The sequence below is a fragment of the Ostrea edulis genome, chromosome 8 (genome assembly GCF_947568905.1).
Source record: "Ostrea edulis chromosome 8, xbOstEdul1.1, whole genome shotgun sequence".
Classification (NCBI taxonomy): Eukaryota; Metazoa; Mollusca; class Bivalvia; order Ostreida; family Ostreidae; genus Ostrea; species Ostrea edulis.
The window spans coordinates 30,469,072-30,487,033 of NC_079171.1; the positions used below are offsets into that span (position 1 = coordinate 30,469,072).

Below are 17,962 nucleotides of genomic sequence, written 5' to 3' on the forward strand. Positions count from 1 at the left end.
GGGCATGGAGGGGGTCTTTGGGCATGGAGGGATCTTTATCGTGCCACACCTGCTGCGAGACGGGCCACGTTTTTTGCGGTCTCATCCGAAGGCCTGCCCCATTTGGTCGCCTCTTACAACAAACAAGGGGTAACGAGGACGTATTCTGACCGGTTCCCCATAATCAGTATGAGAAGAATGGCCCAATAACCAGTAGGAAACACGTACAAAGTCAAACATTCTCGGGTATTACAACTAGTAACATTTTGTACAAAGGCCCATCGATTACAACGCTCGCCTGAGGCACATAGGTCCTACTGTTCTTTGCTATGATTTTCAACTCGGTATCAAGATATATTAACAAAATCCTTTTTCATTCAAATGTCGATTTGATATTGAAGAAAAACTCAAATCTGCACAACTTGAAAATGTTTACATATTGATAATGATTAAGTGTGACTTTACTCCCGGGGCCATGATTAAAAGAAGAAGAAAAACCCTTGAGTCTGCACAGCCTGGGGGTGATGGCATACAAATCATGGCCCTGTCGTTCTTGAGTATAAGCTGTTTCCAATATTTCTCCATTATATTTTCATGTAAAATTTTTAACCTGTTTTGTTGCACAAACTTACCCACTGGGTGTTGGTTTAAAGAAACTTGAATTTACAGTATACCTGGTGGAGATGTTTCGATAGGATATTTATATGACGAATCCTGGTCCTGCTGTCCAAGGTTGAGAATAAGATTCCTATTCATTCTTGTCTAAATCTTCTCTTGCGGCCTCATCCTTCCCGCCCCCACCCCGCCCCCATGATTTGAACAACATTGATCTGCACTATGCTATGATACTGACATATCAATATGACTATCGTGACCCTGCTACTCTTGAGGAGAAGAGTTATAACGCTTTCCGCCTATAACTATTCTCATGTGAAACTTTGATATCCTATTGTCGCCAAATCCCACAGTACCCAGGGGCAAATGAGAACCCCGTAAGTTGAAAGAACTTGCGTTTAAACCTTTTGTATGATATGCACTTATACAGTAGAATATGTTCAAATCAAATGAAGCGATATTGCACTGCACTACAAGAGGGTGTTTGCCTATTAACGTTTGTGACCCCACCTTACCCCTTGGAGGGGGTGGGGGTGAAGATTTTATCTATGTTTTTGTTTTCCTTGATCCAGGATTTTAAAAAGACGCCTCCGTAGGTTCAATGTATCTTAGTGATTTCCCGTTTCAATAATTTTGAATCTTGTTTACCCAAGTATGCTTTATGAGGCGTTTGGTTGAAATGGGTCAGCTATTTTGGTGAAGACGTAAAAATTGTGCAAAGTTTACAGACGGACGGACGGACGACGAAAAACAGAAAAAACAACAACACTTGAGCTCAGAAAACTTATACCGTATATCTTCATGTAAAACTTTGTTCCTCTGTTGTAGCCTCACCCTTCTTCTGGGGACTACAATTTGAAGATACACGAATCTGCACTATCTGAATTGCTTGCATATTGAAATGACAAAATCGTGACATTGTTGTCTTTTAGTATACTTGATTCTAACGATCCGGCGTGCCCGGGTTAACCGGCGATGACCGGTGACACACTTGATTGTGAACCGGAATTGCGCACGCATCCCGCCGGGTGACCCGATTGAGCCGGGAAATTTTGATAGACGAAGGCGGCTTGAAGCTGGCGTCCTTGGAATCAGTAGTATCGAGAGTGGCTTATTCTAAGACAAAATGTTTTTAATTTTTAGTTACACTGGTGAAATAAACATGATTTGTAAATTCATATGTTGGTCATTTCTATGCGGAATAATGTTTATACAATAGAAGGTCAACATTTTCATTACTGCACTGTAGCCGGGTCGCTTGATTCTTGGCGCGTCGCCGGGTATACCCGGCTTAGTTCGATTTAGCCATATTTAATCAGAATCAAGTATGCAACTTGACAAGATGGAAACTGCAAGTTCTACGGCTCAAAATATAGTCAGTCTAAATAAAGCACAATACATTATTGTACAAGTACTGACTTCATATTTCTCATGAAATTATCATAAATTTTACATGATTAATGCACGCAGCAATATTAATCATACACAAACAAAAGCAAACTCCATTTACATATACATTGTATACAGTATTACATGTACAGAGACATGTATACATATGTGCACGGAAAAGAAAAAAAAAATGCATGCTTGGTATCATGGATTTAATATGCAGAACTTTGATCCCCTTTGGCCCCATTTCCACTGGTTAGAACAATTTAAAATATACATTATGTCAAAAACGTTTGACATAAAGTTTCGTCTTTTCTAGCGTAGTGGTTCTTGACAAGAGGGATTTTTAGTTTATCTCCTTCTATATTTTCTTTTTTCTTGATTATGTCCCTTTGCAATTTGAAGCGCGCATAACCCTTCATCTGAACAATTTCGAACCCCACTCTTCATGCAAGGATACTGGATGCTAAGTTTGGATTGGGAAAAAAAGGTCGAAAATATGCAACATTTACAGAGAGACGGACAGACGGGGTATGGATAATCAGGTAAGTTGAAGACGTACAAAACGAGCACTGACTTCCAGGTGTGATAACTATATATGTGCATTGTTCGTTTACTGTGCATGACAGACAATGTCCTATGTACATTACACGACCCCAGTCTCCCAATAAATGCATTGCACGACTCCGTAAGTTATATCGGATTCCACATACTATCTCTTCCGTCTTAGGATCCTCGCTATTCCGTGTCCAATCACTACTTATATACAGCATGCCTTAGTGTGTGTACACAAAGCATGTAGTGCGACTTATTATCTCGTACATGTACTTAGTAAGTACGACATGCCGTTAAAATAGATAAGTGGTTGATTTCAGTGCTTCATTGTCCGTAAAGCGCAGCTTTGTCTTCTACTGCGTTCGTTGCACTTGGGTTTTTTTTTAAACCAAGCTGAGTATACTCGTCTGATAGCTTTTAAAATAAAACTGAAATTGTATCAACGATCTCAGAAATTGCTTCTGTAAACGTATCAAAGAGAAAAACACTAAATTCTGATCAATTTATCATACAATTGGCACTCTTGCGAAAGAAAATCAATATTACATAGACAAGATAATTCAAATTAATTTGAAAAACGAAGAAAATGACGCAGTTATGATGCTATTCAGTACACTAGCACTCAGGTTACATGTAATACAAACTGAGTCTCTCTCTCTATCTCTCTCTCTCTCTCATCCATCATTCTCTCTCTCATCCATCTATTCTCTCTCTCGCTCTCTATCATCCATCCATCCATTCTCTCTCTCATCCATCCATTCTCTCTCTTTATCATCCATCCATTCTCTCTCTCGCTCTCTCTCATCCATCAATCCATTCTCTCTCTCTATCATCCATCAATCCATTCTCTCTCTCTATCATCCATCCATTCTCTCTCTATCATCCATCCATTCTCTCTCTCCCCTCTCTCTCTCTCACTCGCTAGCCAGTCAGCCATCTCTATCATACTCTGGATTGTATAGGGGGAAGCGGTGTCATATGTAGGCATGTTCCTTCTTATTTTTAGGAATAATTCTTTTCTTTAAAAATAGCAGCACATGTTCCGATATGTATGCAAATATCTTCGTGTACTCGCATTGTACTTAATACTTAATGCAAATGAAATTCGTTATTTTTAGAATAGTAATAGAGAGATGGACGGCCGCAGGAAGAACGTTAAGATATCTAGCTTTGCGACTCAATGTTCGATTCTGTGTAAAAAGTTTTACGAACATCGTGGTTAGGGGGTGTGTGTGCTTGGTATATCAACATGGAAAAAACAATGAAGGTCCTACCCTGTATAATAAATTGAAATGAATTTTTTTTTATAGATTCATTGATTCGTACAATGCTAGCGCTATTGCATACATTGGTTCGATTTCTTTTCTTAAAGGGACATTAGCTGTGAAAGTAATGACAACTTTTTTTCTCTCAATCGCATAAAAATATATATTGATGACTAATAAAAACATTTATTTTGTACATAAACAAGAGAAACGTAATAAGAACTACGTTAGATAACAGATTTTAGAGTACCCCGGTAAAGAAATTGTAAGGAAGAATTATAGGCTTGAAAGACAATAATTATCTAATTACCAAAATCACATATCCATGTGCCTGGTTTGAGGTTAAAAAGTGTTTGATATACCAATGTTACTACTGAAATATATAATATAGAGCAATTTAAATTGAATTCAATTTTTGGTGACATATTGACAGCCAATGCCCCCTGTACTATCCAACTAATTCTTCCGTTATATACCATACGATACAGGGGTCCCGAGTATCGAGTCATATGGAAAACTAACTTGGGGGAGGGGCCTACTCTTAAGTGTGACCCCCCCCCCTCCCTGCAAGATCTTTTGTATTTAAAACAAACTGGATATCAATAACTTTATCAAATTCTGTCTATAAAATAGGATCAGGATGTATAGAAAATCGATATTCTACCAAAATTAATATTTGGAGATCAAACAAGATTTATACCAGGCAGAAATATTACGGAAAACACTAGATTGATTTATGATATGATGAACTACATTGTCTACTCAAGAAAAAAAACTCAGGTCAAATTCTACTTATAGACTTTGAAAAAGTTTTAGATACTGTGGCATGGGATTATCTAATTCGTGTTATGAAACTATTTAACTTTTGTGAATATATCATCAACTGGATTAAAATATTTCTTAACGATATCAAAAGAACAATAAATCAGGGTGGGAATATATCTAGATGGTTTAAAAATAGGTGTGGCTGTAGACAGGGGGACCCTATTTCTCCCCATTTGTTTCTATTGTGCGCAGAAATACTAACATTAAAGTTAAGGGGTAGGCCTAATAATAAAATCAATGGTATAAGAAGTGGAAATATAATGCATCTCATCTCGCAAGCAGGTGATATAAAAAAATTTCTCTTTTCTTAGATGACGCTGAAAACTTACTTGAAAACGCTTTTTTTTTTTAAAAGAGAAATGTCAGGACTTTCGGTTAATTAAATACTCTAAAAGCCAAGCAATATGGATTGTAAACTTGTAGTTGGCATGCGCGGATCTAGAAGGGGGGGGGGGGGGTCCCTCCCCTGGAATTTGCAAAGATAATTTTTTTTTTTTTTTTACAATATAACGATTTATAAGAAAAATTAGTTATATCACGGGTTCGATTTTGTGAAAAGGTTCGACCCCCCCCCCCCCCCCCCCGGAAAAAAATTCTGGATCCGCTCCTGGAAGGAATGCAGTAGAAATATTAAATGGATTAATATGGAATGAAACAAAATCTAAAGTTTTGGGAATTCTCCGAATTAAGGTTGCGATGTCGGACCCAAGGTAATGCATAAAATGCAGCTTGTTCAGCTCTGACAGTCTAAAGTTTATCGCCTTTGTACAGTAGATCTACGTAACATTCCTCCAATCGGAACTCCTCGAATGTCTCGCGCACTCGACATTGATTCTCGAGACATTCGAGGAGTTCCGATTGAACATTCCTCATCAATCTCTACCCAGAGTTGCATTCCTCATGTGCATACATATGGACTAGGAAAGATAACTCGCTTTTTCTATGCCACGTGTGGACTGTTTTCAATTCATATTTGGCATTTCCTGTTGAATCTTCATTAGCCTATTAAAACAAATTAGGCCCAATACTGATATATTATTTATGCCCAAGTATTATCAATTAATAAATCTAATGAATTTATACTAAATTTACCTTCTCTAATCCATCGCGTCGGTGGTGTAATGGTCAGCATGGTTGCCTTCCAAGCAGTCGATCCGGGTTCAATTCCCGGCCGACGCAAGATTTTTTTTTTCTTGTTCAATACTTTAACGTGGCAATATCTACACATTGATTACCACACCTAAGAAATCTGATATTCATGGAAAACGAAAGCGCTGTACAATGATTTTTTTTTTTTAATTGAAACCTTTCAAATTCAACTAGTTTTAAAATTGCAGTTTTTGAAGAAACTAATTTGAAAAAATAAAATAAAAATAAAACAAATCGGCAGTCGACATAATAACCAGTTAGGCAATCAAATTTAAAAGGAACACACAAGTTTTGCTGATATTTATAATTTCATTCATGTTTCAATAGAAAGTACTATTCCTCCTTAAAATCAAAAGACTGTACAGACAGAGGCTAGTACATATGTCTAACTAGCACTGGGTGTGTCCCTTTACAATTTAGAATAATTCCTTCTGTGGGACTTAAAAGTAATCCAAGTTGTTCCTGTTTCAACTGTTGTATAGGAGAGAAGAAAATCTAGGCCAATATCAATGGTCTGCATAGCCCTATCTACTACACAACTGTCAGTTTTCATTTTTTTTTTTACTGAATTCAAGGATTAGTAGTCTTTATAACCAAAAAATCTGTTGTCTAATGCTGCTAGCGGAGGCCAAAAGATTTTTTTGGTGGTCAAACAAGTCTGCTGTTGTCCAAGAACCCAGTCAATGAGTTTTGTAAACACCTTTACTTTTCTAAAGGACTTTTCATCTCATCTTATTCACTCACACAATATCTATTCACAAATATTAAAAGTGAATGGGATTAGGCACCAGGCACAACCTACTGTGAAATGTTTAGCAAGACACAAATTTAATGATTTTTCCATAAAATTTGGCTAGATCTCATTTTAGCGACTTTATGACTCCAGGAAAGGCAACTATTGCCTCCGAAATGTAATAGATTGTAAATTATATTCAATTCTAGAGACCTCATCACTCTCGCCAACAATGCCAAAATCAAATCAAAATGCACTAAATATTCTACTTATATGGTATAGTTCTTCCTTTGTATCCCATGGACAAAAAGCCTCTTTTTTATCTTCATACAGGTCAGCTCAATTATAGGATATGAGAATATATCTTTTTCTTTACATTCACCTACAATGATATCTTTATCAAAAATAGTAATTATTTTTTTTTTTTTATCGGGGAGAACATTAAGATACACAAAAGCAACGGTACACAAGAGACTGCTTGTGCCACTTCACGATCAAATACAAATGAAATATTCTCAAATTTATCTTACAATAAAAACAAGGCAAGCGTTCAAATAAACCAACAAACTATCAAGAAATGTTATCTTGTGAGTCTTGTTCCTCCATAAAATAGGTATAATGATTACATGAAATACATACTGAATTTACCGTTTTTATTTTTATCAAAAGTGCAACTTGAACTAGTTGCAATGAGATATTCAGTGTCATATTAAATATAATGCAGAATGTCCAATATCAGTATAATGTTTATTGTAGAGATTTTCACACTCTCAAGGAGGATAACTCTTAAATTGATTTGTAGTTTGAAAATAAGGGAAAGAGTTATCTTTCTTGCTATCGAAAAATAATAGTACTCTCAGTTTGTGATAGCTATTTAGATCCTTATCATTACATTTCCAATGTTTTTTGCCTACGATATGTTTACATAATGATATATATATATATAATTAAATGTGATGATAGCCATTTCCTTGTAAATGTGTTTAAGTTGTGAATAATGCATGTATGAAAGTTGATAAATATGTCTATTTTAACAGCTGGGAATTCTGACAAAAATAAAAGCAGATTGTAAATAGAACAAATAAATTTCTATTTTAAAAACACAATAGGGTAAGAACTGCAACATTTGACATAGGCATACTGTTCGTGAAGCACTAACGCACTTCACAAAAGTATGAAACGCCACAAGTTCATATCCTCATGGATATCAAAAATGGAAACTTATTTCTGAAACGAAACTGTAGCTGCATTAGTGATACTCATCATCATAATTTACACTTCTACATGTTAATGTATCTCATCTTTATTATACAGACTGGAATTGCATGCCTGCAATTTAACAAAAAATAAGCCTACTCTGCTTAAAAGCAATGTACATTATCCTCAACATGATGGGTGCTTTATATCATGCAAGGTAAATTGTTCAACACTTTCTCCAGAAAGAAAGTTTTAAAAGTCGTTCACAATTCTGACTGTTGGGTCCAGATATGAAAGGAAATTCAATATACAACATCTGTCCCACGCAAAATAAATCGAGACAAGTTGTTGACGAAAAATGGAGCAGTTTCATGGTGAAAACACAAGAAGAGGAAATAACTTGACTGATGCGGGTCTTCCGACACTCAGACTAAAATGTACTCCATAACATTGGTACTGTGAATAGTCCATTCTGCGTGAAATAAATTGGCAGGATGCAGCACAATGAACTGGGCATTCGCTGGACAGAGGATTGGCTGTAGACCACCCCTCCAAAATACCCAGTATCCAAATGTTAGATGAAAGAAAATATTGCACTGAAAAGGAAAAAAGTCCAATTTATTGATGTGAAAACATTATATAAAGCTGTATGATAACATCACAAGGGACAAGATGCCCACGGATACAGAAAAGTTTAAGCTATCTGGCTGTTTGTTCGGGTGAAGTAACACGTTACAAAAAGAGGTCGGGGGGGGGGGGGGGGGGGGGGGGGATCTTAATGGTCATCTGAGTATCGCGTAACAAAACAAAAATTGAGATAAATATGTTACATCTTCATTGGGGCAGAGATTGTGTTTTCAAAGCTCTTGAGAACTGGGGGTTTATCTGGGTTTTATTTCCTTATTTTTCCGTGGATAAGGTATAAAATGTGAGCAATCATTTCTTCATAAATGTCCTGGACAAATAGGTCAAATTTGATGAAAACCTGCTTCCTGTTCAGAGACTTTGTACATCTAATATCTCTCCATCAGACAGAGGCGGGTCCCATTATTTCTACCACTTTTTACTGTTGACCTTGAACAAATGACCTTGGTTTAGTGCTAAGACAAAAAGAAAGGTCATAAGCAACATTTGTGCCAAGTATGAGCTTCTTCTGTTTATCCATTACAGACAGATGCTGGACAGACAAAGGAGAATAGAATGATTAATTATTGTATACCATAAACAATAGGCCCATAGTCCACATCACTCACTTCAGCTACTGATTTTTCAACTACGAAATGAAATTTCTATTTTCACCCAAATATAAAGGGAATTGAAAATTGATATCCTTAGTTACATATGTGAGAAATTGTTATGAGTTTTCTTGTATACTCCTGTATAAAACTGAGAACCCCTCTTGTGACCCCCATCTTGACCCCAAAGTGATCACATGAACAACAACACTAACAGACAAGGGAAAATTTAATATGAACATGACTTCCACAAGCCTTCACCTTACGTGAAATAAAACCTTCATTTGTAAGGATTTTGAATTATAACTATGCCTCCATTTTTTTCTCTATGTGTTTAGAAATAAAGTAGAATTTTAAATATTTCTAAAACAGACCCCCATATATATATGTATTTTTCAAGGTTTATACATGTTAACTATGCTTCCTAGTCAACCCTGCCCTAGGGCTGAACCCTTACCCAGGATACATCAGTTTTACATCCTTAGAATAGGCCTTTATGCTCACTATACCAATGTATTCAGTTTGCCTAAAGTAATATTTAAGAGAAAAAAAATAGCCCCCCCCCCTTATGTGGCAATGGTGATACTGAAAAGGGTCAACTAGGTTACCATGATAAGAGAAAGTCAGAGATAGCCAAGTGTAACCTGAGTAACTCTGGTAACTTATAAAGGACAAAGCACATTCTTGTTAGAATATACACATCAAAGCATTGAAGTGTAGAATTATACTTTACATGCCGAATGTAAAGTCACATATACTTGCCTAGTGATGACCTGATATTACACATATACCTGCCTAGCGATGACCTGATTACACATATACTTGCGTAACGATGACCTGGTTACACATATACTTGCTTAGCGATGACCTGATTACACATATACTTGCCTAGTGATGACCTAATTACACATATACTTGCCTAGTGATGACATAACTTTGTCATTCTTTATTTCCTCTGTGGTGTGCCAGCTTTCACTTTCTTAAGGTAATGATAATTAGGCAAGATTTTGGCCAGGAAGTCAATCTGTAATGACTGTGCCTAAAAAACAAAATCAGGAAGTCAATCTCTGATGACTGTGCCTAAAAGCCTTAAATAAAAACAATGCAGGAAGTCAATGACTGCCTAAAAAACAAAATCAGAATGTCAATCTGTAATGACTGTGCATAAAAGCCTAAAAAACAAAACAATTCAAGAAGTCAATGACTGCCTAAAAAACAAAATCAGGATGTCAATATGTAATGAATGTTTCTAAAAACAAAATCAAGAAGTTAATCTCTAATGAATGTGCCTAAAAGCCTAAAAAATATCCAATTGAGGAAGTCAATGACTGCCTAAAAAACAAAATCAGGAAGTCAATGACTGCCCTAAGAAACAAAATCAGAAAGTCAATGACTGTGCCTAAAATCAAAACCAGGGATCATCAAATAGTAGATGTTTAACCCAAAAGTTAATCTGTTGACAGAGGGTGGATTAAACATGTTTCATTGATTAATTTTCAATGTAAAGACACTATCCAAAGAAGACAGTCACACATATAACAAGAGAAAGAAGATACGAGTACTGGAAACAGAATCTACAACAAGCTTTCACATCAGTTTTGTTTTTTCTGGCCCAGTGGTCCTTGAGAGGATGATTTTTAAACGACATCACCATAATTTCATTATTTCTTGATTATCTCCCCTTTGAAAAGGATGTGACCCTTCGTTTGAACAATTTTGATTCTCCTTTACCAAAGAATGCATTATGGCAAGTTTGGCCCAGTGGTTCTGGAGCAGAAGTCATAAATCTGTAAAGTTTACATCACAGATGATGGACAAACTTGATCAGAAAAGCACATTTCAGCCCCTCACATGAGCTAGGGGACAGCTAATTCTCCTTTATGACCTCAGATTTAATGACCTTAGCACTTGTATGCATGACCTTGACCCCTAGGAGTCACTTTTATCCTTAAACTTACCGGAGGTTTGTCGGCTGCTATCCGACGTTGGCAATCTGACCCGTATATGACCGAGTTCTCAGACAACACTTCACAAATAGATACTTCACATTTTGCCCCGATGATACAACCGGACGTCATTTCCACCTGTCGACCTACCCGTGCTGAAAGAGGGGGAAACACCAGTATATTATCTCGTGTTACACAGACAACATCATCTTTTACAACACATGATGACTGATGATATTATTACTTCTATGTTTACAGTTTGTACACATGGAGGAAATTTACACTAATTACGTGTTCACATGATAACCTCGTGAATTTCTGCCACACATATAGTTGTAAATATTTGATATAATATATACCATATTCAGTTACAAATGTATCTCATATTTTTTCCACGCATAACGTTGGAGGTAGAAAAATGCGTACTTAACCCCCAGCGTAAATAACAACTTTTACAGTACATAATTACTTTGTCTGCTTTCTGTCCTGTCGAGAATTTTTCACTGAATATATTATTGAGATTTTACTAGCTATGCTTAGCTCTCAGGGTCATAGCAGTGAGGTTTCTTTAACATGCCAACACCTACTGCAACACTTCTACATGATAGCAAAGGAGCAATTAGTACCCATGTTAACGTTTTAAGATGATATGGTCATAGCACGAGTGGGGCTTGAACTAACAACCTCCTGGTTACAAAGTAAACACTCTACCACTGACCTACTGCAAGGGGTAAAAGTATAATGCTGATAAGCTTGCTATAAAGGACTTACATGCATCACAAGTTTCCAAATCATACAAAATTATCCATAATTTGCCTTTCTTATGCGCACAGAAATTACTTCTAATAGTTAGTTTGCAGAACTTTAGAAATGATTAACCAAAATTTGAATTTAAATCAAAGCCCTAATTATAAAAAAAACATTAATTAGTTAGGGAGTCTTTTGTCACAGTGATGTCACTGGCCACCTTGTTCGATCAGCTGATTGTGCAAATAATGTTAGATATCTTTTAATGGTCAGGCTTTATTCACAATGGACAACAGTTATTCTGATTCCTGAGAGTCTTATGTCTGAGCCACCAGTGTACATAATTAGTGATGTCATTACCTTAAAATCAGTGAGGATGAATTTGGCAAATGGCGAGCAAATGTGTCACCATCTGAACACTATATGGATATTTTTCTTTACACATCTGTACTGGGCATTGTTTTGGTCATAAACCATGCAATATACATGTGTATATAAATTTATTTCTATATCAATATAGATTTAAATTATTTTTATATCTTAAAAAAAAATTCTATGATATTGTTGACAGCTATGGGTGCATTTTGAAAAAAAAATATAATCAAATGTAGAACCCACAGTACAATATCATAAAGGGAGGCAATATCATTATCTATTTTTTTTAAAATTTGATTTACATGGTGTTAGCAACATGAAGTTATATTCCATGTGAGTTCATTTTTAAAAAAAAAAAATTCAGATGCATTTTGAAATTGAAATTTAAAGTACAAATTACAATGTTTTACTATAAATGCAAACTAAACCATTTAAAGATTTAATTTTTTTTGTAAATTATAAAAGTTGATAGGAACTCTTTAGCACAAAGCTAAGTTGTATCAAAGAACAGCAACAAATTATGGCGAACCGTACACGCATAAATTTGACGCATGTGATAATGTTTTATACTATCACATGTTGTCAAGTACTGTTACCTGTTGCTAGATACTATCACCATGGAAACATGTGCTTTCTGTTCTCAGTGGGTGTAAACAATATGTGTTTTTCAAATGCTTCTCCACCAATCAGATTTGAGGATTTTACATGAAAGTATATAATAAATGTAACAAGGAATATACATGTCAAAAATCAAAGTCCCGTCTCTTCAGAGTGTCACAGACGGACAGACAGACAATGAACGGTGATCCTGCTTAGTAGATCACACAGAAATAAACGTACCAACCTTTAGCCTCTACAACATTATGGTCCCCTATTTTTGTAGCTTCCACATCTGGAGGTATGTTAAGGGAAAAAAACCTACATACTCACACATAATGTATGTTATATCTGTGTAGTATGTACATTAACACTTGTTCACATACCAATATACACAGACATGGTTACAACATTGTAATAACATATCTCGACATCAACTCTGTGTTATATGAGAAATGGTAGACATCTTACCATAGCAAAGTCAAATTACTGCAAACATAATCTTTTTTTTACCTACATCTCCCATTTAGAATTGACCTTGACCTGCACCTCTAATATAACATTGACCTTGATGCCAGAGAGGACTGACCTTGAACTGAATCTACCTTATAAAACTGACATTGACCTGTATCAGTCATACAACTGACCTTGACCTCATATAAAACTGACATTGACCTGCTCTGTCATAATTGACCTTGACCTCATATAAAACTGACATTGACCTGCATCTGCCATACACAACATTGTGTTCTTTAACTTCAGTCCCCGGAACCTTTCATTAACAAGGATACATGAATCGACTTCAAACACATTATTGTTCCCAATGATCATCACTTGTTGGGTCGTGCCAGATTTCCCCTCTGGATTTCTGTAAAAGAAAAAAAAAACTGTTCCTGATAATCTGATTACCTTTACAAATTATTTCAATGTATAATGAATTCAAATGAATAATGGACTATTAAACTGAAATTCTAATTTAACGTGCATCTTTTTATATTATCCGTTCACTTGCACTTACATCAATAGGGTTAAAAAATTACAATATACCATGGTTCATTTATTGCATAATAGTGGGGGAGATATGAAAATCTATTCACCAAAGAAAATCACATTGCCCGAGGGCAATATGATTTTTCTAGAATGGATAGATCTTCATACTTCCTGAACATTCATGCAATAAATTAATTATGATACCGAAACAAAGGAAGGTTACAGCAGAAAATGCAAAAGAAAATTTTTTTTTATAAAAAAGTCCTGGATACATCCATTTTCGTGTGGTTGAGCTTGCCCTAACTGCAGCACTGTTAATGTATTAGAACGTACACACAATGAGAAATATAGGATCTCCCATGGTTTGTGGTTTGATATGATTTATATACAACAAGTTGGGTGTTTTTCTTTCTCCCCGAGCCTTGGCAAGGGGATAGAAAATGCACAATGAATTGGATTTTATCACAACGAACACATATGTGAAATATGAAAGCCCTAACACCAAGGGTTCAAACGTTATGGTCAAGGTTAATTTTTTGGCTAACAGACAAACAGACCAAAAACTATATGCCCCTACATCTCCGTTTATGGGGGCAAAATACAATATTCTCCTCAATCCTTTAACTTTGATGACATTCCTCAGTACCTCTTGCTTGTCGTAAGAGGCAACTAAATGGGGACGGTCCTTTGGATGAGACCGCAAAAACTGAGGTCCTGTGTTGCAGCAGGTGGGAGACAATAAAGATCCCTCCCTGTTCAAAGGCCATAAGCACCGAGGATTGGACAAAATTTTGCAGCCCTTCACCGGCAATGGTGACATCTCCATATGAGTGAAAAATTCTCGAGAGGGACGTTAAACAATATACAACCAACCAACTTTAGATTATGAATCGATGTTAGACATTTTTATTGGATATCATGAGTATTGATGGATCACTCAGAAAAACGTGTATGTCTGAAAGCAGGATTTATATACAATGCATCAAAACACATGGATGAATGGAAAAAAACCCACATGTTGATATGTTTATTGAATATTTGTTCATATTTACATACCTATTGATTATCTGAACTAATTCTTCTATGATGTTATTTTCTCCGATGATAATCGGTCCATCTTCTGCGATTATCCTAGCCTTTGGATGGATCACTGTTCTACTTCCTAAAACAAATTGTTGTCAGAATCAATCAGGGTATATCGCTGTGATAATGAATATTCAAAAATCTTAATTTTATTCCTGATCATTGTTCGACTCCCTAGAACAAATTGTTGTCAGAATCAATCAGGGTGTATGTAACGCCATACTAATGAATATTCAAAAATCTTAATTTTATTCCTGATCATTGTTCGACTCCTTAGAACAAATTGTTGTCAGAATCAATCAGGGTGTATGTAACGCCATACTAATGAATATTCAAAAATCTTAATTTTATTCCTGATCATTGTTCGACTCCCTAAAACAGATTGTTGTCAGAATCAATCAGGGTCTATCGACGTACTAATGAATACTCAAAACTCTTAATTTCATTTCGAAATGAATTCATTCTGACGGAACACACACACAAGACAGGAGTAATTTCTTGACACTTTTTTTTTTTTGCATGATTGGATATTTAAAGTCCTACGTCACCAGGTTTTTGTCTAGCTTTTAAATACTATACATCGGAAAATTAACACAATATATATATGCATAGTTTTAATTTCACTGAATTCACAATTTCTCATTTTTCTGTGAAATTAAACCCATTGTGAATAATACATTAAAAATATTTCAATTCTTTCGTAATCGAAATTTGAAAGTAGACTTTCTATAACGTGAAATCAATACCATGATCGTGATTGTATCGTAACAGATCATGTATTCCAAGTTTAGCAGTGTAAAATTAAAGCAACATACAGTATTACCCATTTCATATTTTGGAGGAATTTAATTTTTTAAGGATGCAGACATAGGCAATTGTATCGCTTGGGTTCGAATTTACTATTAAAGAGTATATTCTTCAATAGTGAATTTGAACCCATGCGATACAGTTGACTGTGGATACGGGTGTACATGTGACATAATTCTGTTGTTTGATGTCACGGGTGATACTTAGTGTTAATTAAATCTATGATCTAGAGAGGACACACATTTCATATGTTCAAAAGGGCACTTTTTCGTCGCGGCAAGATAGTTCCGGAGCACTTTCATTGTATCATACTATGATCGTAATAGAGTAATCATTGAGCCTCTTTAAAAGTCAATACCTGCTGTCTTGATTTTAAACTTTTCAATCAACCTTGTGAAATAAAGAACAATTGTTTATATCAACAAATATTTTTAAAAAATTAATAGAGAAAAAGGGCATGGTGCAATTAAAAAGGGCATGGCGCCAGCCAAAAGGGCATGGTGCAGTGCCATGCTAGTTTGCCTTAGATTTAACACTAATACTTAAATAAAAACTTTCATGCCGTGGCCAAAGAACAATAGAGTACCTTGGGATGACGATCACTTAATGTTAAAATTCTGGACACAGAGAACTGCTCCCATTAAAAAAATCAAAGCCCTTGAGAGTCCACTCGTACTCGATTTTCAACAAGGAAGGTTATAAACAGCAACATCTTCTGAGCTTTGATTTTATTAATCTTTAAAGTATGGTAAAACAAAATGTACATGCATAATATATCTGTGGAATAACAAGGTCACAAACTAGGAACGCGGCACATCGTCTTGAGGTATTTACCAATAAAAGCTTCAAAAACTGTGAACATAAAGGATCAAGATCAAAGGTCACTATCCATGGTACCCAGCACATCTGCACGAGATGATCCCTTATCAGTACTTGTATGTCAGATATCAAAAGCCTACCGCAAAAAAAAACAAAACAAACAAACCAGCAACAGCCCGGACACAATTTGTAGCCGGTATCGATAAAAATTATTCTCTAGAAGTCTTTAAATATCTTGATCACCTCCTCCTTCGTCTTGTTTACATGAAGTATAATTCCCGCATAAATGTACCATGCTACAAAATTGTCAAGTAAACCTAATTTTTTGGCCTCTCATTATTTGAATGAGGTCAGCTTTCACCAAATTGAAATTCAGAAGTCCAATCATTCTTTAATGTTTAATGTTCTGGTTTGGTTTTCTCTCTACTTCTATCTATGAACTAACCCCTCTCCCCCCCCCCCCATTTCATGCAAATATAGCTATTTTTCCCAATTTGGGAAGGCCCTGACCCTTGAAATCAAGACCTTAAAAAACCCTGATATTAGTTCCAGAATCACCATATCATTCATTTTCACGGAAAGTAAAATGCAATGCATCAAGTGATACTAAGTCCTTATTCATCTAACCCTCCTCCTCCTTATATTTATGAGCGATGAAAAATATTATTTCGATAGACTTCATACTCAATCGAGTGAAATTTATCGACTTTACTCAATACTGATCAAATTTCCAACTCGGTCCAGCGGGTTCACCAACATTTACACCAATGACCTCTGCATTCTATATATATGGTTATATATATATGGTTATCGCTGATCAGAATTTTAGATTTTTATATTGATAGCAATACCAATTGTTATATCTCCAATCAGCTCGCTTTCTTCACAAATGACAGCGCCAGGCTGGATCTTTATGCTAAAAAAGATGGACGTAAAACATTGAGAAAATTCGATCCAATCACACGATTTTACTCCCAGAATAAATGTGAATGTATTAGCTTCACACACTATCAATTTCATTTCATAATGGCTTCAAATTAGATCATTTGCTATATACGATTTACGATACCTTGATCTGGACATAGTTTATTTGTCAATAATCTTGGTATATCAAACCCGATTATAATTTAAACGGTTTCTTTTTATTCGTACCCTGGTAATTTTCGGTCCCCCTTTTAAAAGGTTTTAGGATCTTCGTTATTTTAGATACACCATACGTGAATGCATATTTCGTCTTAATTAATGGAGGCAAAATCATGACAAAAACAAAAACCCGGAGTCGTTAGACAGGAAGTGTTGTGGTGCGCGAGGTGTTATACACGTGTACATGTAATGGTCCGTTCTAGGTTTTCTGTTTCTATAAATTATGAACTATTTCCATTTCCCTGTAACATTTGATTAAAGGTATGCAAAACTTATTGCGTGGGTTCTTCGTGGGTTATTTTCAATCGTGATGTAGTTTTGATTCATTTCAGGCGTTTTGAAACTATTTGAAATTTAATGTAGAAGGTTTGTCCGTGTAATTCCTCCCACATTTTTCAGTTGAAAACTTTCTAATATTACAGAGTGTTAGTATAAGTATTAAATAACAACAAAGCCTATCAACCCTGGAACTGCTGATTGATCTTAAAACACAAATAACTACACTTAAGTATA

The 17,962-nt window shown here is 35.6% G+C and overlaps 1 protein-coding gene and 1 non-coding gene across 2 annotated transcripts; one reads left to right on the top strand and one right to left on the bottom strand.

The window, feature by feature from the left end:
- Positions 1 to 5,735: 5,735 nt before the first annotated feature.
- On the top strand, positions 5,736 to 5,807 carry Trnag-ucc (transfer RNA glycine (anticodon UCC)). Its single transcript has one exon. It is a non-coding gene; the product is annotated as a tRNA-Gly (tRNA).
- A 1,990-nt stretch (positions 5,808 to 7,797) lies between these two features.
- Positions 7,798 to 17,426, bottom strand: LOC125661541 (dynactin subunit 6-like). Its single transcript, XM_048893585.2, has 8 exons — positions 17,376 to 17,426; positions 17,158 to 17,222; positions 14,654 to 14,759; positions 13,399 to 13,475; positions 12,855 to 12,902; positions 10,901 to 11,043; positions 9,862 to 9,981; positions 7,798 to 8,303 (listed from the first exon to the last, which is right to left on the bottom strand). The coding sequence occupies exons 1-7, from the start codon at positions 17,387 to 17,389 to the stop codon at positions 9,889 to 9,891; spliced, it is 546 nt and encodes a 181-aa protein (XP_048749542.1). The 5' UTR covers positions 17,390 to 17,426; the 3' UTR covers positions 7,798 to 8,303; positions 9,862 to 9,888.
- Between the last annotated feature and the right edge of the window lie 536 nt (positions 17,427 to 17,962).

Excerpts from the sequence above, each read along its gene's own strand:
- LOC125661541 (XM_048893585.2), bottom strand. Across the intron at positions 13,476-14,653 it reads TTAGTTCAGATAATCAATAG|AAATCCAGAGGGGAAATCTG; the intron begins GTATGTAAATAT and ends TTTCTTTTACAG. Across the intron at positions 11,044-12,854 it reads TAATGTTGTAGAGGCTAAAG|CACGGGTAGGTCGACAGGTG; the intron begins GTTGGTACGTTT and ends CCCCTCTTTCAG.